This window comes from Monodon monoceros, unplaced genomic scaffold (genome assembly GCF_005190385.1).
Source record: "Monodon monoceros isolate NGI ecotype Baffin Bay Population unplaced genomic scaffold, NGI_Narwhal_1 Super_Scaffold_7, whole genome shotgun sequence".
Taxonomy (NCBI): domain Eukaryota; kingdom Metazoa; phylum Chordata; class Mammalia; order Artiodactyla; family Monodontidae; genus Monodon; species Monodon monoceros.
In genome coordinates, this window is record NW_021703784.1 from 13,734,933 (window position 1) to 13,757,569 (window position 22,637).

Here is a 22,637-nt window from a genome sequence, read left to right on the forward strand (position 1 = left end):
TTCCAAACAAACTAAAGGAAAGTCCTGAACACTAATGGGTTTAGATTTCAAACTTCAACGGCCTACGGAACACCGGGGATGAGAGGTGAGCTTTTTACAAAAGGAAGAGAACCCTCGAGAGGCCCAGCTTGCTGCGCCTAGGTGCCCACGGAACCTGCTGGACACTAGCGCCCAGGTCCACAGCGTGGGGTCCAAGGGACATCACTAAAAGGTTCTTGCAGAGCAACAACCCTGGGCCCGTTTTAGGGCCCGGGTCCCGGCAGAGGAGGGTGCCCAGCTGGTTGCGGGGGAGGGGTGTGGGCGCGACCATAGAGGGACTGGAGTCAGGTCCCTCGGATCTCCCGGGAGGTCGGGCACAGGGTGCGGAAGGCCACCCTGCTCCCAGAGCCCGGGGAAAGCGCCCAGCTCCGGGCCCTCGGGGCGGGGCTCCTCTGGCCCCAGCACAGGCGGGCAGCAGGGAGAGCGGTCGAGCAAGGCCGGGACCCGGGAGTTGGGCCCGGCCCGGGTCTTACCATGGCGACGGCGGTGGTGGGTCGCACCCGAGCTCCGGCGCCACTGCAGCTAGGGCTGGGGTCGGGGGAAGGGGAGCACCGGCCGCTCCGGACCTACTGCCCCCCTGACAGGAGTGCCGGGCGCTTCGCCTCTTGCCAAGATGGCGGCCTCGAGCCACGTCTCCAACCGGAAACGGCACGGGTCAAAGGGCGGGGGGCGGGGCGCCGTGGGGTGGGAAGACTGTGCGCGCAGGCTGAGACGCTGGTTGTGTCAGGGAGGCCCCGGACTCGACCACCAGCGTGGAACTGGTGGCTTCTGTCCTTTCCCTGTTCGTCAGTGCCTTCGTTTAATTTGCGACGTCTCTTGCAGTTTATAAAGCTCTCACAGCCACTCTATCATTTGATATACAAAATAACTGTTGTTCATAAGGGACTAGTAGCCAGAATATGTAAAGAACTCTTAAAATTCAACAATGGAAAGACAAAAAATCCAATTTTAAAATGGCCAAAATAGCCATTTCTCTAAAGAAGATATACAAATGAATAATAAGCACATAAAAAGATGATCAACATCTTTAATCCTTAGGGAACTGCAAATCAAAACCCTGCTTCATACCCACTAGGATGGCTGTAATAATAAGTGTTGGTGAGAATGTGGAGAAATTAGAACCCTCATACACTGTTGGTGGGATCGTGAACTAGTGCAGCTGCTTTGGGAAGCAGTTTGGCAGTTCCTCAAAAAGTTAAACGTGGAGTTACCATGTGACCCAGCAATTCCACTCCTAGGTGTATACCCAAGAGAATTAAAAGCATACATTCACACAGAGATTTGTACACTAATGTCCATACAAGCATTATTCATAATGGCCAAAAAATGGAAACATTCCAAGTGTCCATAACAAAATGTAGTATATCTACATAATGAACTATTAGTCACAAAAAGGAATAAAGTATTGATATATGATACAACATGGATGAACCTTGAAAATATTATGTTAAGTGAAAAATGCTGGTCACAGAAGACCACACTTTGTATGACTCCATTTATATGAAACATCTGGAGTAGACAAATCCATTGAGACAAGAAGTAGGGCTGCAAGGGACTGGGGGAGGGGAGAAATAAGGAATGAGTTTTGGTTTTTGGAGTGATGAAAATGTTCTGGAATTAGATAGAAGTGGTGGTTACACAGTCTCGTGAAATACTAAAAACCACTGAATTGTACGCTTTAAAAGGGTAGCTTTTTATGGTAAATTATATCTTTTCTTCAAAAAAATGTGTAGGAAGCAGGGCAGTTACTGTGCTTATGTCCATTTTGTAAATGAAGAAAATGATGACAAGTTTAAGAAATGTACCCAAACTTCTAGTTCTATAATGGAAACAAGATTCAAATCTGGTCTTCTGATTGTATGGGTAGTCTTCCATGCCAAATGTCAGACTTCTCAGATTATAAGTGATTCAGCAGTTCTTCCCCACATTATTTTATGCCATGTTAGTGGCTCAACTGTTTATCCATTATTGCTGCAATAATGGATAAACAGCAATCTTTTATTTAGTGTTTATTTTATGTCAGGTACTTTACACGTATTATCTCTGATCCTTATACACAACAATTCAGGTAAGGACACTGAGGATCAAAAAAGTTAAGCATTTGCCCAAATTCATACAGCCAGCAAGTGGTAAAGCCAAGATGCAAACTCAGCTTTTCTCATCATGTCACACTGCCTCTCTATATCTCCTGTGTACTCCTTAATGTTTATTGAACACTTACAATGTACCGGGTGTTACTTCAAATTCTTCACACAGATTATTTTACTTTTTTTTTTTTTTGGTTGCACAGGGTCTTAGTTGCAGCGGGCATGTGGGATCTAGTTCCCTGACCAGGGGTCGAAGCCGGGCCCCCTGCATTGGGAGCACAGAGTCTTATCCACTGCGCCACCAGGGAAGTTCCCCAGATTATTTTACTTAATCCTCACAAGAATTCTCTAAGTACCATTAATACCTCCCTTTTGCAGGTGGGGAAACCAAGGTACAGAGAGGAAAACCATTTTACCACAGGTGTCAGGGCTAGAAAGTAGCAAAGCCAGGATTCAAACAAAGGCTGCTCAACTTCACAACCTGTACCCTTGAGCACTGCATTATAGAATTCTCTCTCTTACTCATTTCAATTCCATTTCCAGTGGCTTTCTAGTAGAATCTTTACAAAGCTCGAAAACTTTTTTTTCTATTTTAAAAAGAAAAGAAACAAAGACCAAAAATCTTTTCTTTAAAACTTTGTTTAAAATGGGTATAAATTAGAAATTATAATATTAATAAATCAAAGGCCCATAAAGAGCTTAGATATTTGTATACTGATAGATGCCCAGAGATTTTTATGCCAATTGGGACAATTTAATTTGCATAGGAAGGTTACCAATCAGCAATTTTCGATTTTTCTATTGTAATAGGATATTTTCCTTTACATGTACCCAACTTTTTAACATTAAAAAACTGTGCAGGAAGATAAGAACTACTAAGTACCTTTGTAGCTTAAAAAGATTAAGGACTTAAGCAAAGGGTTGAATTAGAATTGTTATTTTCCCCGAAGTATCCCTTCATAAATATGAATAAACACAAAAGTACATAATGAGGAAGACCATATTCAGAGAATCATTTTCTTAAAAACTCTATACACTTTAGATAAAAGGAATCAAGATTTAACCGGTATTAAATGAAGTCCCCAAAACAGTAACAGATGAAAAAACTTAAACCCACCATCGAAAACTTTTAAACTTTACATGTCTGGAAGGATATATATCAAACCGTATTGTTTATTTTTGTTATTAAAAACACACATTTTTTAAAAAGATGAACAAATTTTTTTTTTTTTTTTTGCGGTTCGCAGGCCCCTCACCACTGTGGCCTCTACCATTGCGGAGCACAGGGTCCGGACGCCCAGGCTCAGCAGCCATGGCTCACGGGCCCAGCCGCTCTGCGGCATGTGGGATCTTCCCGGACCAGGGCACGAACCCGTGTCCCCTGCATCGGCAGGCGGACTCTCAACCACTGCGCCACCAGGGAACCCCCGAACAAATTATTTTTAAAATTTATTTTATTGAAGTATAGTTGACATACAATGTTGTGTTAGTTTCTGGTGTACAACAAAGTGATTCAGTTATATATATGTATATATATATATATATTCTTTTTCATATTCTTTTCTATTGTGGTTTATTACAAGATATTGAATATAGTTCCCTGTGCTGTAAGTAGGACCTTGTTGTTTCTTCATTCTATATATAATAGTTTGCATCTGCTAATCCCAAACTCCCAATCCATCCCTCCTCTACCCTCCTCCCCCTTGGCAACCACAAGTCTGTTCTCTATGTCTGTGAGTCTAAAAAAATGAACAAATTCTTAATTTAAAAAAGTAAAAATTCTGCCTGGAATTATTGCTTTATTATGGCAACTTCCAGGGGCCTTCAATATGGACCACCAAAGTTCAGCAAGGACCAACTGATACTGATTCTTTGGAAATATGAAATTAGCTGAATTAAACTGCAGAAGAAAAGCACCTCTGCAAGCATGCTTCGTGAGGAGTGCCTTAGAGGCAGTATGTCACAGTGGTTAAAAGCAGAGACTTGGGAATTAGACTGACCTGTGTGTGACTCCCATTTTCTGCACTTACTGCCTGGGTGACTTTAGGCAAGTTACTTTAACTCTCCTAAACCTCAATTACCTAATCTGTATATTGGCAGTAACATCTATCTCATAAAGTTACGAAGTTAGATTACATATTAATAAATAAGATTATCTACTCTAAGTGCTCCTACATACTAAATGCTCAACAATACATATCCATTATTGTTAGCAATAACATGACAAAATATTTCTTAACGTTTTGCATTTCCCTTTTAACCAGAAGTGTCTCAGAAGAGGTGTCTCTTATTTCCCTTTTTAAAGCCAGTTTTCGCTTTCCTCTGGCAGGTTTTCATGATCAAATTTCCAAAATTCTTTTCTTTGTTTCTCTCCCTCTGACTCCCCAAATTAAGTATGTCTGTAGTTTTGAAATATTTGTTCCTTATATCTTCATTCATTCATTCCTTCATTCATCCACACAATGAGCATTTTGAAAGTGCCTGATTTATGCAATGCACTGATCTGTGAAAAGCTTATAAAACTAATTAGACACAGACCATGCCCTAAAGAAGCCCACAGTCTTCTTTAGCAAATAAAAACGCAGGAGAGGGCTTCCCCGGTGGCGCAGTGGTTGAGAGTCCGCCTGCCGATGCAGGGGACGCGGGTTCGTGCCCCGGTCCGGAAAGATCCCACATGCCGCAGAGCGGCTGGGCCCGTGAGCCATGGCTGCTGAGCCTGGGCGTCCGGACCCTGTGCTCCGCAATGGTAGAGGCCACAGTGGTGAGGGGCCCGCGTACCGCAAAAGAAAAGAAAAAAAAAACGGAGGAGAAGGAAGCAGCCACATAGCACAGGGAGATCAGCTCGGTGCTTTGTGACCACCTAGAGGGGTGGGATAGGGAGGGTGGGAGGGAGACTCAAGAGTGAGGAGATATGGGGGATATATGTATAGCTGATTCACTTTGTTATAAAGCAGAAATTAACACACCATTGTAAAGCAGCTATACTCCAATAAAGATGTTTTTAAAAAATGCAGGAGAATGGGTTAAACCTGAATCTCAGATAATGAATAATTTGATAGTACTATAAGTTATGTCCCATGCAATGAGACACAGTGGAGGGGAAGGACTATAATGTAATATAAATACTATAAAAGGTCGTACAAAGTGTCCTGGGAATTTAGCTAAACTTCCGAGTTTGCCTAAAGTCTGATTGGACTGACTTAGTAGGAATTGCATACCCAGTGCTCCTTGTCCTGGGGGAGACAGGCACACCGTATTTCCGGATTGGAAGGCTAACTCTATGCGAACCGAAATTCATCCGTCAGCTTTGCCGCCCCCGGCCGCTAGATGCCGCCACAGACAAATTTATTGAAACCCTAGACAAACAGGATCCGAGCCCCTCCAGATCCTCCCTGGATCCTTCAATGCTGGAAGAGACTTAACGCGCGAGTGGAGAAGGTCTCACGAGAGTGAAAGAAAGTATCGCGACTTTTTCTTTCTCTCCCTTTTTTTTTTTTTTGCTTAGCGACTGGAAACAGGCCGGTTGCTCCGAGTAGAAGCGCTTGGCCTTCTTCCAAGTAGAAGTGGCCTGGCCTGAGATTGGAGTGAGACCCCAGCCCTAGGCTGGGGTTCTTTCCACATAGAGGAGACGGATTCAGAGGGGCTACAGGTAATTCGTACTCACCCTAGCAGAAAGAGATCTCTTTCTCCCACCGTAGAGGAATAGAAAGGACTCCCCTTCCCTCTCCCCTCCACCTCTTCCCATCTTCTTGACAACTGTTCTTTCCCTCCTTCCTTCACGCCATCACCAACCATCCTGCTTCCTTTACTCCCCAAGAAACTTAAGTGGGATCCGACATACAAGACGGGGGTGGTGTGGTGGGGTGAGGGTGATGCTTTCGGGATTATTGGGTGGGACCAAGAGGCTGGAGTTTACCCTGTCTTCGGGGAACGCCCCTCCCTCCCAGGTAACCCCAGAGACAGAACTCTTTCTAGAGCCTCTACAGCCTCCCCTGAGAAGCTCCGGCCGCCTTGCGAAACTGATCGAACCGGAGGAGACAGCCATTATCTACAGACAACTGTTTTGCCCTTGCGCGGGTATCTTACAGCTTTGGGGAGCTGCTTCAGAAGTTGGCTGTCGTTTCTCTCCACGATTCCCTCGTTCCTCAGCCAGCCTGCCAGCAGTTCCTAAATAAGGGCTGCAACAGAATGACTTAACTGCTTGGCCTGGGGCCAAGAAGCCTTAAGGAAAGTTTGAATGGGGGGGGGTATGGTGAAGGTTTCAGGTAAAACTGGTGTCTTGGGTAAGGAAGAGGAACCAATGCTGGTTTGGAATCCACCTCCCCACAGAGTGCTTAATGTCCCGTGATAGGAGCTCTGTAATCATATTTCCTTTTGCTTAGACCAAGACCGTTGAAAACCAGACATATGATGAGCGTCTAGAGATTAACGACCCTGAAGAGGTTGCGAGTATTTATGCTCCAACCACAAGACACAAAGGTAAGAGAGGCATGAAGAGGAAAGAAAGAAATGGTTGTTTTTTGTTTTTCTCTTTGTTTTGTTTGTTTTGCAATTGTAAGTCAGCGGTTACTAAAAACAAACCAAAATTTGTAAAAAAATAAAAAATCTCCAAATAAACCATGAGAATCAAAACTGTTGATCTCACATGAATGACATGTAGCTTAGAATGACATGTAGCTTAGAATTTAGCCGTACTTTCTTAGAAACAGAAACAAAACAATTGTCTATTACCACATGGAGAATACGTTTGACCCTGGTAGGTACTGCCTTGAGGGTTGCCGGATGGATTCATGATTGTCCCCAAGAATTTTCTATTTTCTATTAGCAGATGTTGGCTTTCAGAGTCAAGTTACTTGCCATTGCTTCTGTTTTCCAAATAGTTAAGGGGGGAGAAAACACAGCCACCCAGATTGCAGGATCTTCCATCAACCTAACCAGTGTTCCCCATCACCATTTACTTCATGATACTGTTCTGCCCACAGTCTGCCGGGGGTTCATGTTTGTTTGTTTAATTTATCAAAACTCTTTTGCTCAGTTCTGAAGATGCTTCAGTTACCTATCCTTAACCTGCAATTCCAATTGAAACCTCAACAGAATATTTTTAGAGGACTTGACACCATCATTTGTTCAACAAACATTTTTTGAATGCCTATTATCTGTCAGCCTTACGCTTGGCACTACGTATACAGTTTTTTGTTTGTTTCTTTGTTTTGGCCATGCCGCGTGGCTTGTGGGATTTGAGTTTCCCGACCAGGGATTGAACCCAGGTCTTCGGCAGGGAGAGATCAGAGTCCTAACCACTGGACCGCCAGGGAATTCCCAGGTATACAGTATTAAAAGAGGCATTGACCCTGCCATCCTGATGCCTGTAATTATGGGAGACAGATGCCAAATGAATAAAGAAACACAATTACAAATGTGTTAAGTGCATTGATGGAAGCAAAGAGTTTGATGTTATGGAGAATACTGGTGAGGAGTGGGATCTACTTTTGATGGAGGGGTCAGGGAAGACCTAAGGAGGTGATGGTTGAAACTGAAAGGTGAGAAGGATTTAGACACAGAGGAAAAGTAGGCCCGGAAGAGGGAGCCGCTAGTGAAATGTGCAAAGGACCTGAGGCCAGAAAGAACTTGGGTTACTTTGAGGACTTGAAAGAGACCAGCATATGGTAGGAGAGAGTAACCTCAGAGGTAGTCAGGAGGTATAACAAGCAGGGCTTTAGAGGCCATACTGCTGTTATGTATGGCATGGATTGAAGGGTGCAAAGGTGAAAGCAAGGAGCCAGTTAGAAGGACTGTCGCCATGGCTGAGTTGAGGTGTGACAGTGGCTTGGATGTGGGGAGGAAGTTGAGAATAGAGAGAATTGGCAAACGCTAGAGGTATTGTTGTAGTAGAATCACTAAGACTTGCTGATGGATTGGATTTAGCTCTTGAGTTAGGAATCAAGGATGACATCCAGGGTTGTTTGTTTATTGTGGTAAACTTGCCTAATATAAAATTTACCATTTTAACCATGTCGAAGTGTACAATTCAGTAGCATTAAGTACATTCGTGTTGTTGCGTAAGTATCTCTACTGTTTCCAGAACTTTTTCATCATCCTGAACAGTTATTATTAAACAATAACTCTCCATTCCCCTCCCCTCCCCCCCGCCCCCCAGCTGCTGGTAACCTCTATTCTACCTTGCCTCTATGAATTTACCTATTGTAGGTACTGCATAAGCAGAATCATACAGTGTTTGTCCTTTCCTGTCTGGCTTATTTCACGTAGCTTAATGTTTTCAAGGTTCATTCATGCTGTAGCATGTGTTAGAATTTCCTTCCTTTTTATGGCTGAATAATATTCCATTGTTTGTATAACCACATTTTGTTTATCCATTTGTCTGTCGATGGACACTTGGGTGGTTTCCATCTTTTGGCAATTGTGAATATGCTGCTATGAACATTGGTGTACAAGTATCTGTTTGAGTCCCTGCTTTCAGTCTTTTGGTGTATGTATACCTAGACGCTCAGGTGTTTTTTTTTTTTTTTAACCAGGTAATTGTCCTACTTATTTTTTTGTTTTAAATTTTTAATTAATTTTTAATTTTTTAATGCCTGTCATACATATTTATTTATTGAAGTATAGTTGATTTACAATGTTGTGTTACTTTCAGATGTATTGCACAGTAATTCAGTTATATTTATTTATTCATATATTCTTTTTCAGATTCTTTTCCCTTATAGGTTATTAGAAAATACTGAGTATAGTTCCCTGTGCTATATAGTAGGTCCTTGTTAGTTATCTGACACCCAGGTTTTTTGTTTTTGTTTTTTAATATTTATTTATTTATTTGTTTTGGCTGTGCTGGGTCTTAGTTGCAGCATGTGAACTTTTAGCTGCTGCACACAGGCTTCTTAGTTGCAGCATGCGGGATCTAGTTCCCTGACCGGGCGTTGAACTGGGGCCCTGTGTACTGGGAGCTCGGAGTTTTCCCCACTGGACCACCAGGGGAGTCCCCTGACACCCAGGTTTTTGACTTGAGCACATTTATAATCTTGCCAGCTGTGGACATTATAATTTGTTTTCAGTTTAGGCAATTTAAAAGGCAGAAAAATGGTGTTTAGTGGGCATTCATCTGACTTAGAAATCATTGAACATGTTTTCATGCCAGTTAATAATATCTTACATCTGGTTATGCTTTTAATTGTTCAGAATATTTTATTGCTTTTATCTTATAGACAGTGATTCAGATTCATATTTATGACTACTATTTGCCAGGAAGTAGGTTATTTCCTTCCACATAAAATTGTTTTCAATTGATCCTTACAACAATCCTGACTGAGAAATATTACTGACCCCATTTAGAAGTGGGAATACTGAGACTCAGAGAGGTTAAGTCATTTTGTCCACCTGATAGAGTTGTCCTATAAACCCAGTCTTCTGACTATAAATCCAGCACTCCTTTTGCTTTACTAATTACTAACTAATTACTAACCTCATTTCACCAATATGTAAACTAAGGGCAGATTTTATGCTGTTTATGTAATGGCAGATAATCAGTTAGTATAATGTCTAACCTAATGCCTTAAGCATAGTAATACTTAGTAAGTATATCTCAAATTGAATTGACAGAGCCATGACTAGAATTCAGTTTCCTGTCTTTCAGCTAGATATTCTTATAAACCCTGTTTCATAAAATGGTTAGAGCATAAAATATTATAAACGAAAAATATCTGTCTTTGAAAATCATTTTAACAATAACCTAGGGACTTCCCTGGTGGCAGAGTGGTTAAGACTCCACGCTCCCAATGCAGGGGGCCTGGGTTCGATCCCTGGTCAGGGAACTAGATCCCACATGCATGTCGCCACTAAGAGTTTGCATGCCACAACTAAGGAGCCCGCCTGCCACAACTAAGACACAGCGCAACCAAATAAATATTTTTTAAAAACCCCAAAAAACACTAACCTAAAGGGAAAACTTTTCTTCCAAGGACTTCGTCGTTCCGCCCATCTTCCTAACAAGACTATGGCTGACAACAGCAGTGATGAGTACGAAGAGGAAAATAACAAGGTGCAGTATAACCCACAGCTTCTTGTGAAATTTCTGCTTTGAATTTTTAGTAGTTAGTTTGAAATGACACTAGTTCAGTAGCAAACATTTCTTAAATACTCACCTCCAGTGATTGGGTTCCTTTGAGCTCGTGGAGGACAGTCACGAGCCAAGAGCATTAAGATTTTGACTCTCCTTCTGGAATAAAGCTTACTGTTATAGCTGATGTTTTGGTGAGAAATTTCATATAACACAGGCCAGTGTTTCACAAACTTTTCTAGTCATAATAATCAACTGGGGTACTTATTTAAAAAAAAAAAAGATAGGAATTCCCTGGTGGTCCAGTGGTTAGAACTCTGTGCTTCCACTGCAGGGGGCACGGGTTCGATCCCCTGGTCGGGGAACTAAGATCTCACATGCCACGTGGCACGACCAATAAATAAATAAATAATTAAAAAAAAAATTTAGAAAAACATTTCCAGTCCCCACCCAGAACTGCCTAATCAAATCTTGAAGGTAAAAGCCTGCAAATGTATATTTTGAGCAAGCACTCCAAGTCATTCTTATGATAAAGAAAGTTTGGAATGATTGATTGTGGCATTGGTTCACTGTCAGCATTTGTGATACTTCTAGTATTTTGTGAAAGAGACTTTAGTTTTGAAGTCTTAAGGCCCAGATGTCACTTTGGTGTTATTCTATGAACCAAGAGAATCACCGTTTCTGGAAGTGGGATGAGAAGACGCCTTAAATTTGCACACGTGCACTGTCTAACAGCCCCTGTGTTTAGGCTTAGCACATGGTCCAATGGTTATGTTTTAATCGTCCTCCAAGAACAGGCATTTTGAAAACTCAGGTGAAGGAGAATATTTGAAGTAATGCAGAAAGCTGTAGCAACAGAGACGGATTTCATAGAAAGTCTTAAAGGTCATGTTTTAAGATAGCCCCACTTTGTGACTAGTGTGCTGTCTGACATCTTACCTACAAAGTCATTTTTTGGCATCTTGTCTGTGGTATATAAAGTCTTCTCCCATAGGTCAGAGATTTTGCAAAGCACTACTTTGGAGAAGCAGACAAAAGAAAAGTGAACAATTTTCCTAAATTGACCTCCTAATTTTGTATATTCGCCCTAAATTTTTCTAGTTTTCATCATGATGTAGTCAATATTCAAGGCTCATTTATCTTTCCAATTTAATATGCACCCAGAATCAGCAGATAGGATCCACTTTTGAATAATCTTTGAGCTGACGATATTCTTAAAAATCTCTCCTTGCCAGACTGCTTCCCATGTGACAAAGAATAATTTGGGCAGATTTTGAATTAGGAAAGAACACTGGGAGATTCTTACCAACTGTATACGAATAAGGCATATTCTGCAACTGTGTCATCAGTCTCACATGTTACAGATTAGTTAAAATATATTTTTATCTATGTATAATAAATCTGTGTTATGCTTAGAGGAGAATGTAACCCAAAGAAGTTTTTGATGTCCTGTAATGTGTCACAGTTTTATATGTCAGTAGCTGCTTTAATGTAAAAGAAAGATTAAATAATTTAAAAAACTAGAACCAATCATCTCTTAACCTCAGTGTAAGCCATATGGCATATGGAAACCAAGCTTGAAAAACCTATTTTTAAAGCGGGCCAATTGGCCACCCTTTAGGTCCTAAGTGAGGGCATGCCACAGGCTCCAGGTCCTAAAGTCAAAGACATGGACCCTGTCCCAGCTGCCCCGGCAAGCCCAAGCACCACCTTACCCCTTCTCGTCAGCTTGAGGGTGGGGTGGTGCATCTAGAACCAGAAGCCCAGAAAGGTAGGTCGTAATGCCAAGGACAGAAGAGTCTCTTATCTTGAGATATAAAGTACAGTCATTGCATTTAACTTACGGGGGAAGGGAGGGGAACCATGCATAGGTTAGATACCCATTGAATGGAAAGGGAAAACACACAGTCTCCGGAACTGCTGGTCAGAATCCAGGCCCGGGGTTGATTATGAACTTTCTTCTTTTGATAGTTACAAGCAGCTTACCCTGGGCAGTCTTGCAAATTAAATACTAGATTTCCTCCCTGTGATCTCTGTGAGTATTAAAATTCCCTAAAGTGTGTCTTCCCTACTTCATCTTCCCCCATTTCTTCCCAAAATAACTATTATATTTAGAGTTGCTTTCTTCTTCAGAAGTCCCTCAGTTTTAGAGTTGAAGCTGACTGGATAAAGTTTATGCAGAGTTCTCAGAATCTCCTAAGCAATAGGTAAAAGAGATATGTATTGGATAAAATTTATACCCAAGCCTCGAGCAGAGGAAGAGACCATGGTTATAGAAAGTGGGGACTCAGTAGCTAAGGAGGAGCAGAAGAAGGTTCTCGAGGCCCTTCTTGGGAGTGCTTCCTTCTCTTTCCAGTGAATTGGTGTCAGGCGGGAGGGTTCTGGTTAGAGTACTAGGAGAGAACTGGGTAAAGGTATACTAAATTTCTCCTTACCTGGACCTTTCTATCTCCTGCCCTATCTCAGGAGAAAAAGAAGACCTCGCAGCCCACTCCTCAGCGGGGCTTTAGTGAAAACGATGACGACGACGATGATGACTCATCTGAAACTGATTCTGATGATGACGACGATGATGATGAAGAGCACGGGGCCCCTCTGGAAGGGTGAGAAAAGCTCCCTTGCCAAGGAGGGAAACGCCTCCTTCAAAACACTGGACAGGAGGACGTCAGTGAGAAGTGAAATTCCAGCAGCTCTTTTGATCTCCTCTATTTAGGATTATCAGATGCTCAGAAACCCAGTGTAATGAGTTTTCCTTCTTTTTCGGCTCTACTGCCCGAATCCTGTGATGTCACTTGCACTATTGGAAACACTTGTGGGCTCAGGGATTTCATGAGGATTTGCTGAGTCAGTTTAACTGATGGTCTCTGACTTCAAGGAGTTCACATTCTAGGGAAGAGAAGATAAATTTATACACATACCAAAGCATTTCTATTTAGCAAGGAAAACATGCATGCACAGGAACATTTCTATTTTAGGCTCAGACCCTTTTAGGACGGGTAGAGAATAGGTGCATCCGGAACCCTGTATTGAGGCAAAATGTTCCTGCATGATGCTTCAGTAAAAATTCTCCTCACCATATTCCAGCTCTGGTGCTAGATTAATCATGACCCACCCCTGTAGGTTTTAATCAAAGTAGATTCTAAAGCCCATTCATTTAAAATACAATTAACTGGTGTAGCCAATCAGTAGAATTCTTTCTAGCATTAAAAAGTATGAGGCAGCACTCTATGCACTGTAAAGAACAATCTCCAAGGGACACTGTTACGTTTTAAAAAGGTATAGAAGTCTTTATGCTGTGCTACCATGTGTATAAAACAGATGTTACATAAGCTATCTCTAGGCTGCCCTAGGAACTAATAATACTGATTACTCTTGGGAGGGGAACTTGGTGGTAAGGGAACAGGGGTGGAAGGGGACATAACTTTCCACTGAATACATTTTGTACCTTTTATTTCCTATCGTGTGCATGCATACTTTATTCAATGAAGTAGTTTAATAAAAATAAAAAGTTACCTTTGAATTATCCACCTGAAGGTAGACACTAAGTAAATTAGGCAAATGTTTAATACCAGACTGACTTTTCATGCTTCCCAGTTTACTTCATGATTCTGCTTCCATAAATTATAATCTGGGGAAATATAAACTATTTAGTTTTTTTGTTAAGCAGCTCTTCCCAGAAGAACCTTAAGTAACTTTCCTAGTCACTTATATACTTTGTCAATTCATTACATTTTACTTAATTATAGTCATTGATATGTACTCTACTACTTTTTTACTGTATACATTTCATGTATTAATACAAATATTTTTAATAACTGCGATATTCATCTTGACATATCTAACCATCTCTCAAGTGTTGGACATTTTGTTTCTAATTTTTTACTTTTATAAATAACACTGAAAAACATCTTTGTAAAAATTCCTTTTTTTCTTGGGGTAAACCATTTTCATGTCAGAAATTAAGATCTCATTCCATCTTTTCTCTTCATCCCCTTCATTCAAAAAAAAAAAAGGGAAAACAATTTCTGCTACATTCTAAAATTTTTTTAAATTATGTTTTGGATTTTCTGTAGCTCTGTTCTTCATTGTCAGAGATAGCTGAGAGCTAATTATAATCACTTTTAAAGTTACCTTGCAAGCTGCTCAGAAAAGGCACATGTGGGTGGAGCAGAAACTAGGTCCAGAGTCATATGCCCTGTGGCCAGAGTAACACCCGGGCTGAACCAGGGCTCAGCAACCCCTGCTCTTCTCTGGCTACCTTGAACCACATTTTCCTTTCCCCAGTGCCTATGATCCTGCAGATTATGAGCATTTGCCAGTTTCTGCTGAGATTAAGGAACTCTTCCAGTACATCAGTAGGTGAGTACCAGGCCCTCCCACCATAATCCCCAGCCCTGCCTTGCCCTTTCCTTCCTCTAGTCTGAAACATGGCCATTCCCCTTAGGTTTTTTCAGCCTGAATAATAAAGTAAGTTTCTCTGACAGTTTCCACCTTCCCGTGGCAATATCTCCTAGGTATACACCTCAGTTGATTGACCTGGACCACAAACTGAAACCTTTCATTCCTGATTTTATCCCAGCTGTCGGGGATATTGATGCATTCTTAAAGGTACAGTCAGAACATCCTAAAACTGACTCCTTAGGTGTTTCTTCTGACCCCTCTATCACTCTAACAGTTCCACTAATTTCCCTGACTACCAATAGCTACCTTAATATATATTCTTCATTTCACTGGAGTTAACTTGCTCTCAACTCCAAATTATACTTATTGCTATTAGGTAATCATTGATTATCTCACTAGGTGTTAAAATTTGTCATATATCTGCCTCCTGGTTATCCATGACTTCAGCTTTATATCTAAGGTCCTATAGATCATGTATTTTTTTTCTAGGTAGTACTTTAATACAGCATGATATATAGGCATGCTTTTTAATACTAGAAATAATGATGAACCAGAAGAGTTCTTCCTCTTCAGCTTATTGGAAGCAAGTGTACCTTTTTAGATCCCTCCCATGTTTTTTTTCTCTGCTTTCTTACCTTTCTCCTAACCAGGTTCCACGTCCTGATGGAAAGCCTGACAGCCTTGGCCTACTGGTATTGGATGAGCCTTCTACAAAGCAGTCGGACCCTACAGTGCTCTCACTTTGGTTAACAGAGAATTCCAAACAGCACAATGTCACAGTAAGATACTAGCCTAGCACAGGCCCCAGCTCCAGGGGGCCGAGAGTAGAAGCCTTGCTAGTATTTGAACAGTTGACTTACTGCCTATTAAAAGGGATGGCTATGGTTTCAACCAGGCCTATTTTTTTCAGTAACAATTGTATTAAGATATAATTTACCTACCATGAAATTCACCCTTTTAAATTGTACAATTCAGTGACTTTTAGTATATTCACAGAGCTGTACAACCATCACCACTATTTAAGAACATTTTCATTATTCCAAAAAGAACCCCCTTGGGAATTCCCTGGTGGTCCAGTGGTTAGGACTCAGCACTTTCACAGTGGTGAGCCCGGGTTCAATCCCTGATGGGGGAACTAAGATCCCACAAGCTGTGAGGTGGGGCCAAAAACCTACACAAAACAAAGAGAAACCCCATACCCATTAGTAGTCACTCCTCTCCTCATTTCCCCTGCTCTTAAACCCTGGTCACTACTTCATTCCTTTTTTATGGCTGAATAATATTCCATTGTGTGGACATACCATATTTTGTCTATCCATTTACCAGTTGTTTCCATTTCTATTCTGCATCTATGAATGTATACAAGTTGTTGCATGCACATATATTGTTGTCTTGCGTATATAGGTAGGAGTGGGATTGCTGAGCCATATGGAAACTGTTTAATATTTTGAGGAACTGCCAAACTGTTTTCCAGAGTGGCTGAATCATTTTACAATCCCACCAGCAATGAATTAGAGTTCCAATTTTTCCACATCCTCACCAACACTTGGTATTGTCTGTCTTTTTTATTCTAGCCATCCTAGTAGGTGTGAAATGGTATCTTATTGTGGTCATTCCTGTCCTATTGACCTGCCCCCTTCCCCTGGCTCCAGAAGATTTTATCAGGGTTTCCTATAATCTTCATTTGGCTCCTGGCAGGCTTCCCTTTTCAGCAGCTACCTTGAATACGACATAGCAGCATATGATGAGGCACTCTGTAAAAACAAGAGTAAAAACATCCTTCAGGGCTTCCCTGGTGGCGCAGTGGTTGAGAGTCCGCCTGCCGATGCAGGGGACACGGGTTCGTGCCCTGGTCCGGGAAGATCCCACATGCCACAGAGCGGCTGGGCCCGTGAGCCATGGCCGCTGAGCCTGCGCATCTGGAGCCTGTGCTCCGCAACGGGAGAGGCCACGAAAGTGAGGGGCCCGCGTACTGCAAAAAAAAAAAACAACAACAGGAAAAACATCCTTCAGGGGCTTCCCTGGTGGCGCAGTGGTTAAGAATCCGCCTGCCAATGCAGGGGACACGGGCTCAAGCCCTGGTCCGGGAAGATCCCAGATGCCGCGGAGCAACTAAGCCCGTGTGCCACAACTACTGAGCCTGTCCTCTAGAACACGTGAGCCACAACTGCTGAGCCCGTGTGCCACAACTGCTAGAGCCCACGTGCCTAGAGCCCATGCTCTGCAACAAGAGAAGCCAACGGAATGAGAAACCTGTGCACCGCAACAAAAGAGTAGCCTCCACTTGCCGCAACTAGAGAAAGCCCACGCACAGCAACAAAGACCCAACACAGCCAAAAATAAATAAATAAATAAATTTATTAAAAAAAAAATTCTAGAAAAACAAAAAAAGAACATCCTTCAGTGCCATCAGCCAGGCTTTCCCCTTATTTTTCTAGCAACATATGAAAGTAAAGAGCCTGGAAGATGCAGAAAAGAATCCCAAAGCCATTGACACATGGATTGAGAGCATCTCTGAATTACACCGCTCCAAGCCCCCTGCGACTGTGCACTACACCAGGTAAGAAATAGTACATTCTTCACTGTAGTAACCCATGGTAACTTTCACCACCTGTGAAGCCATTGCTTCTGAGAAGGGGGTCCCAAGGCTGGGACATATTTGAGATATATCAACCTGAGGATCTATGGATCCTGGCTGCTACTGGCTAAGAGTACAGACATGAAGATTATGATTTATCTGGTATTATTACTTAGCCAGCTTCTCCAAACCCCAGGTGCTGGGTAAGTTTGGCCCACCCAGTCTATGTTCTCCTGAAATCCTAATGTGCCAGACTGAGAATCTCCCTTCAGTCTAGAATATCCTGATGCAGAGACTGCCGATACCTGCCCATGTCCTCTATTCACGTTTACCTCTGTACTTGTAGGCCTATGCCCGATATTGACATGCTGATGCAGGAATGGTCTCCAGAGTTTGAAGAGCTTTTGGGAAAGGTGAGTGGAAGTAGCAGGAGCTCAGAAAGTGTGGCATTCATTCTAGGGCCCAGTGTTTTCTCTCTTCTTGTATTACTATTATCATTAACTTTTAAATTGAAATATAATACAAAATCAGAAACATACATATAAGTGTTGGTTAACTTTCACCAACTGAACACCTTTGTGTAACCAACACATCAGATCAAAAAAACAGAACATCTCTGGCATCCTGGAAGCCCCTCAGGTTTCCACCTCCCAACGGGACTATTTTCCTGACTTCTAATAGCACAGATTAGGTCTGCCTGGTTTTTTGTTTTTTTTTTTGTTTGTTTGTTTTTTGGCCATGCCACATGGCTTGCGGGATCTCAGTTCCCCGACGACCAGATATTGAACCTGGAATCAGTGAAAGCCCGGAATCCTAACCACTAGGCCACCAGGGAACTCCCTAGGTTTGTCAGTTTTGTATTTTATCTAAATATAATCATGTTTCTTTGTGTCTTATTTGCTCATCTATATTGTTCATCCATATGGAGAGTCATCCATATTGTTCATACATCATGGTTATATATTTGTTCTCACAACTGTATGGTATTCCATTGTTTGAATATATCCATTCTATGATAGCCATTTGGGTAGTTTCCAGTTTGGGGATATTACAAATTACTCTGTAATATTATTGTCCTACTACTATGAGTACCTACCTTTTGATGAACATATGTACTTTTTGTATTATCACTTTAGACTCCACCTTTTCCACAGAGGTATATATGCTATTCTAAGAAGCTGAAGTCCTATTCATAATGATCCTAAATTTTTAAAAAGTGCCCAGGAATATATTTAATAAGAAATTGTCAAGACATTTTGAAAACCAATTATAAAACTTTAGTGAAGGGCAGACACAAGCTCTGAGTGAATGAGGAGTCAAGCCATGTTCCTGGAGGGGAGGGGTCAATCGCTCAGCACTGTCAGTCCTCCCCAGTTCACCGTGGAAATGGAAGGCCGTTTCAATTAGGATTTTAACTGCATTGTTTTAGAAACTGAAAATTCGGTAACAAAGTTTATCTGAGAGAATCAATTTTTAAGACTAATCATGAAAATTTTAGGGAAAAAATGAGGATTTGCCCTGTCAGACATTAGAAACACATTATAAAGCTGTAGTAAATAAAACAATAATGTACTGGTTAGGAATAGAAATAGATCAGCAGCACATAACAATCCAGAAACAAACCCATGTAAATGTAGAAATTTGTTGTATAAGAAAGATGGTTATTTTAAATGATTAGAGGGACTTCCCTGGCAGTCCAGTGGTTAAGATTCCGCACTTCCAATGCAGGGGGCGTGGCTTCGATCCCTGGTCGGGGAACTAATATCCCACGTGCTGCGTGGCCAAAAGAAAAAAAAGAAAAAACTAGTTGGGAATTAAATGATTAGAGATAGGATGGGTTGTGATGAGATGATTGACCAGCCATTTGAGAAAAATTAAATAGATCTAAGCCTCAACCATATGCATATAGGAATTCCAAATGAATTAAACAGTTAAAAATAAAACTATACAGGACTTGCCTGGCGGTCCAATGGTTAAGACTCCACGCTCTCAATGCAGGGGACACGGGTTCGAGCCCTGATTGTGGAACTAAGATCCCGCATGCCACGTGGTGCGGCCAAGAAGAAGAAAAGTTACTTACATGTATATGTGATATTACTGTCCAAGCAAAAAGCTCTTACATATCAAGAAAAGAAAACTGAGCAAAGATGATAACAGGTCCTTCCTGGCCATGGTGCTTAAAATTGCTTCACCATGTTCCCCAAGCTCTTTCCCTGCTTTTTCTCCATGCTACTTACCTTCTAACATATTGTATACCTTACTAATTTTGTCTTTTGTTTCTCCCTACTAAAATATAAGCTCCAGGAAGACAGAGTTTTCGGTACATGTTTATTGAGAAATTGTTGTAAAAGCAAAAAATTTGAAAACAATCTCTTTTCTCACAGCATTTTAAAGCTATAGCTGAAGAAAACTGTTTGATTAGGGAATTGAATAGATAGATTGTAGTACATCCATTCAGTGAAATAAACAATGGAGTATCGTTTGGCCTTATTTTGCTCTGATACAGAGAAATACCAATGACATGTTGTTACATGGAAAAAGGAAATTGCAGAACCATCTACTCTGATTTTTGTAAAAAGAGAACAAAAAATTTTTAAGAAGCCAGTGGTTTTTAAACTTACAATATTAGTTTAGATCTGGAGCCTGCTGAGATGTCATGTCATTTTTTTCTGTTCCTGTGGTGTCCAAGGACCATTAGGCCTTCTAACACCAAGTAACTATAAATACTTGGCCATAACTTGGGTCCAGTTTCTTCTTCACAAATACACACAGGAAGACTGCATGGCAATATATTTTACTTATAAAATATTTTGGTCCTGTTATATCATATGCTACTTTGGTGGTTAATGAGTATAACCATTTTACTGATCAGGGGGAAAAGAAAAGGCACGTTGTATTATTTGCTAGGGCTGCCATAACAAAGTGCCACAGACTGGGTGGCTTAAGCAACAGAAATTTATTTTTTCACACTCTGGAAGCTAGAAGTTGGAGATCAAATTGTCAGCAGAGTTGATTTCTTTTAGACCCTTTCTCCTTGGCTGTCTCCTCCCTGTGTCTTCACATGGTCTTCCCTCTGTATGTGTGTAGGTCCTAATTTCCTCTTCTTATAAGGATTCCAGTCATACTGGATTAGGATTCACCCTAATGACCTCATTTTAACTTCTCTTTTTTACGACCATATCTGCAAATATAGGCACATGATCTCAGGCACTTAGAGGTTAGGACTTAAAACATATGAATTTTGGGGGAACACAATTCAGCCCATGTCACCCCTTATGCTCGGAGCTCTTTTGCTTCAGAGAGAGTGAGTGATGCTAGGACCACTGAAATTTCAGCCTTTTGACTCGGGTCCATCCCGTGCCCCTCCTAGGTGAGCCTGCCCACAGCAGAGACTGACTGCAGCCTGGCACAGTACATAGACATGATCTGTGGTGAGCCCTTCCATCCCCTCCTTGACCCCCATCTCTGGATAAAGTCATTGTGGGCTGTTGAAAAGGCTGGTTCACTCTGAGTTACAGCCTTTACTTTAAGCCCGTTGTGCTATTTGGCAGCACGCGAGGGTGGTATTTGGGTTTATGTGACTACCTGCTGGGTATTTAACCCCCAGAGTTATAGTCACACATCCCGTCTGGGAGGGGACTGGCCATCCTAAACAGAAATGCCCCATAGCTTCCGGATTTTTGTTTATTTCTGCTCACGGGAGTTCTTGATTTCAGCCATCCTAGACATCCCCATCTACAAGAGTCGGATTCAGTCCCTCCACCTGCTCTTTTCCCTCTACTCGGAATTCAAGAACTCACAGGTAAGACCAGCATTGGAGATTGACTTAAGCTGTAGTGAGGACTGCTGCTGTCGCCACTATTTTGGGTCTGCTGTGATTCTGTCCTGTGACAATGGAGAATGTCTCTGCCTGGAGTTACCATCACCCTTCCCCATAACGAAGGGAACTGCAAAGCAGGCAGGGGTGGGGCTTGTAAAGGAAGGGGAAGTAGAAGCAATGTGGGCCTTAGACAAGGCTAGGTAAGGATCTACAGTGGACACTCATTCTTACAGGAGAACCAAGTGGCCTAATGAATGGAAGCAGGAAGCAAGGTTAGTTCTTGCTAAAATGTAGTAACTAGTATGTCCTCAATCCTTCACGTACCCTCTCTCTCCTCACAGCATTTTAAAGCTCTAGCTGAAGGCAAGAAAGCATTCACCCCTCCATCCAACTCCACCTCCCAAGCAGGAGATGCAGAGACATTAACCTTCAGCTGAGACACCTCCCATGTCACTCTGTTTCAAGGCTGAGCTGGCTTCTCTGCCCCATCTGAGAAGGAGGGATCACTGTCAGCCACTTGGCGGCCTTGCCTGCCTCACAGCTTGATTCGGAGACAGCGCACGTCTTACTGTCCTCTCTGCCAGAAAGCACTGCCCATGGTCGTTAAATGGCTAATGCCTGTGTCAGAGTTCCTTCCCATGGAAATTAATTATGCATCTACACTACTGTGGGGATGTGAGTTAGAATCACTGGAATTCCTGGGATCCCAGGATGCTCAGGTTGGGAGGAAGGCTTAAAAGATGTTCTTTTGAGATAGCAATAGAATTATTTTCTTTCATTCTTAAAGTTAGTTGGCAAAGATTTTACAAATAAAATACTCTTATCTTTCAGGTTATCCTGCTCTCCTTGAAATATGAAAGAGAGAAGGCAGACTGAGCATAGGCAGAGCTAAGGAACTTGGCCTAGGAATAGGCATTAAGTGAATAGCAGTTTAAGCAAATCAACTTTGTGAAATAAAATCAAACCCCAGTCCTCCAAGGTTGGCAATAGAGGGGAAACTTTTTTCTCCCAGAACTTATTTTTTCTGGGGGTCTCCCACCAGGTAGTGCTACCTGCCTTACAGGCTACCTGCCTGTCTAGCTCCAGACCTGTCTGGTTGTGGTCTTAGGGAGCCTAGCTATTGCAGTCACCCAGGTGAGAGATGATGGTGTCTTGGGCTGGGTGGTAGTGGTAGAGATGGACAGATTCAGGAAATATTTTGGAGGTTTTATCAGCTAAGCTCCAGTCAGAAACCATACTAGTTATTTCTAACAAAGGATGTTAATTTAAGTATGGGCAGTTGGTTACAAAAGTGTTGGAAGGGCTGAAGAAACAAAAGGGAGAATGGAGAGTGCTGAAGGAACAAGAGGCTAAAGGGGAGTGTCCACTGCTGGAAACAGAAGAGCTGCCACAGTGGCTGGGATGGCTGAGCAGGTCCGAGACCCTCACCCCTACTACAGCCACCCTGGGCAAGCGCTGCTGCCTCCTCTATCCCACCCTCTCCTAGCTTGCTGGTGCCTCCCACTGGCAGAAATTAACAGCTGGCAAGGGAATCTGGAAAATCGAGCAGCATAAAGTATAGAAGGGAAGGTGTGGGGTACGAGAACAGATAAGCAACCAGGAGAGGTGGAACCAACAGAACTTAGTGATAGAGTGAATGTGGGG

General features: G+C 42.1%; 2 protein-coding genes across 5 annotated transcripts in view; one reads left to right on the forward strand and one right to left on the reverse strand.

Moving 5' to 3' along the window:
* Window positions 1-12,734, reverse strand: part of ARCN1 (archain 1) — a 41,115-nt gene extending 28,381 nt beyond the window's left edge. Inside the window, exon 1 of one of the 2 annotated variants that reach the window (XM_029207239.1) lies at window positions 12,630-12,734. Coding sequence is in view for 1 of the 2 variants with exons in the window: in XM_029207238.1 (XP_029063071.1) it covers window positions 513-515 (3 nt within the window). In the remaining variant the exon portion in view is untranslated. Of the gene's footprint in view, window positions 1-512; window positions 656-12,629 lie in introns of those variants that run through there. The other variant, XM_029207238.1, reaches the window with a different exon arrangement.
* On the forward strand, window positions 5,335-21,828 carry IFT46 (intraflagellar transport 46). Of its 3 annotated transcripts, XM_029207242.1 has the most exons (12): window positions 5,335-5,775; window positions 6,509-6,605; window positions 10,097-10,176; window positions 12,661-12,797; window positions 14,479-14,553; window positions 14,709-14,802; window positions 15,246-15,374; window positions 17,034-17,155; window positions 17,520-17,586; window positions 20,544-20,604; window positions 20,890-20,975; window positions 21,335-21,828. In XM_029207242.1, exons 3-12 carry the CDS (start codon window positions 10,132-10,134, stop codon window positions 21,428-21,430), a joined length of 912 nt encoding a protein of 303 aa, XP_029063075.1. In that variant the 5' UTR covers window positions 5,335-5,775; window positions 6,509-6,605; window positions 10,097-10,131; the 3' UTR covers window positions 21,431-21,828. The 3 variants fall into 3 exon arrangements, with proteins under 3 accessions (XP_029063075.1, XP_029063074.1, XP_029063073.1); XM_029207241.1 differs by lacking the exon at window positions 21,335-21,828 and having other exon boundaries at window positions 6,215-6,605; window positions 20,890-21,326; XM_029207240.1 differs by lacking the exon at window positions 21,335-21,828 and having other exon boundaries at window positions 20,890-21,326.
* Window positions 21,829-22,637: the final 809 nt, after the last annotated feature.

Coding starts and splice junctions, on each gene's coding strand:
- IFT46 (XM_029207241.1), top strand. CDS start 10,132: ATGGCTGACAACAGCAGTGATGAGTACGAAGAGGAAAATAACAAG. Junction 14,554..14,708: donor CTCTTCCAGTACATCAGTAG/GTGAGTACCAGG, acceptor AATATCTCCTAG/GTATACACCTCAGTTGATTG. Junction 17,156..17,519: donor GCGACTGTGCACTACACCAG/GTAAGAAATAGT, acceptor CTGTACTTGTAG/GCCTATGCCCGATATTGACA.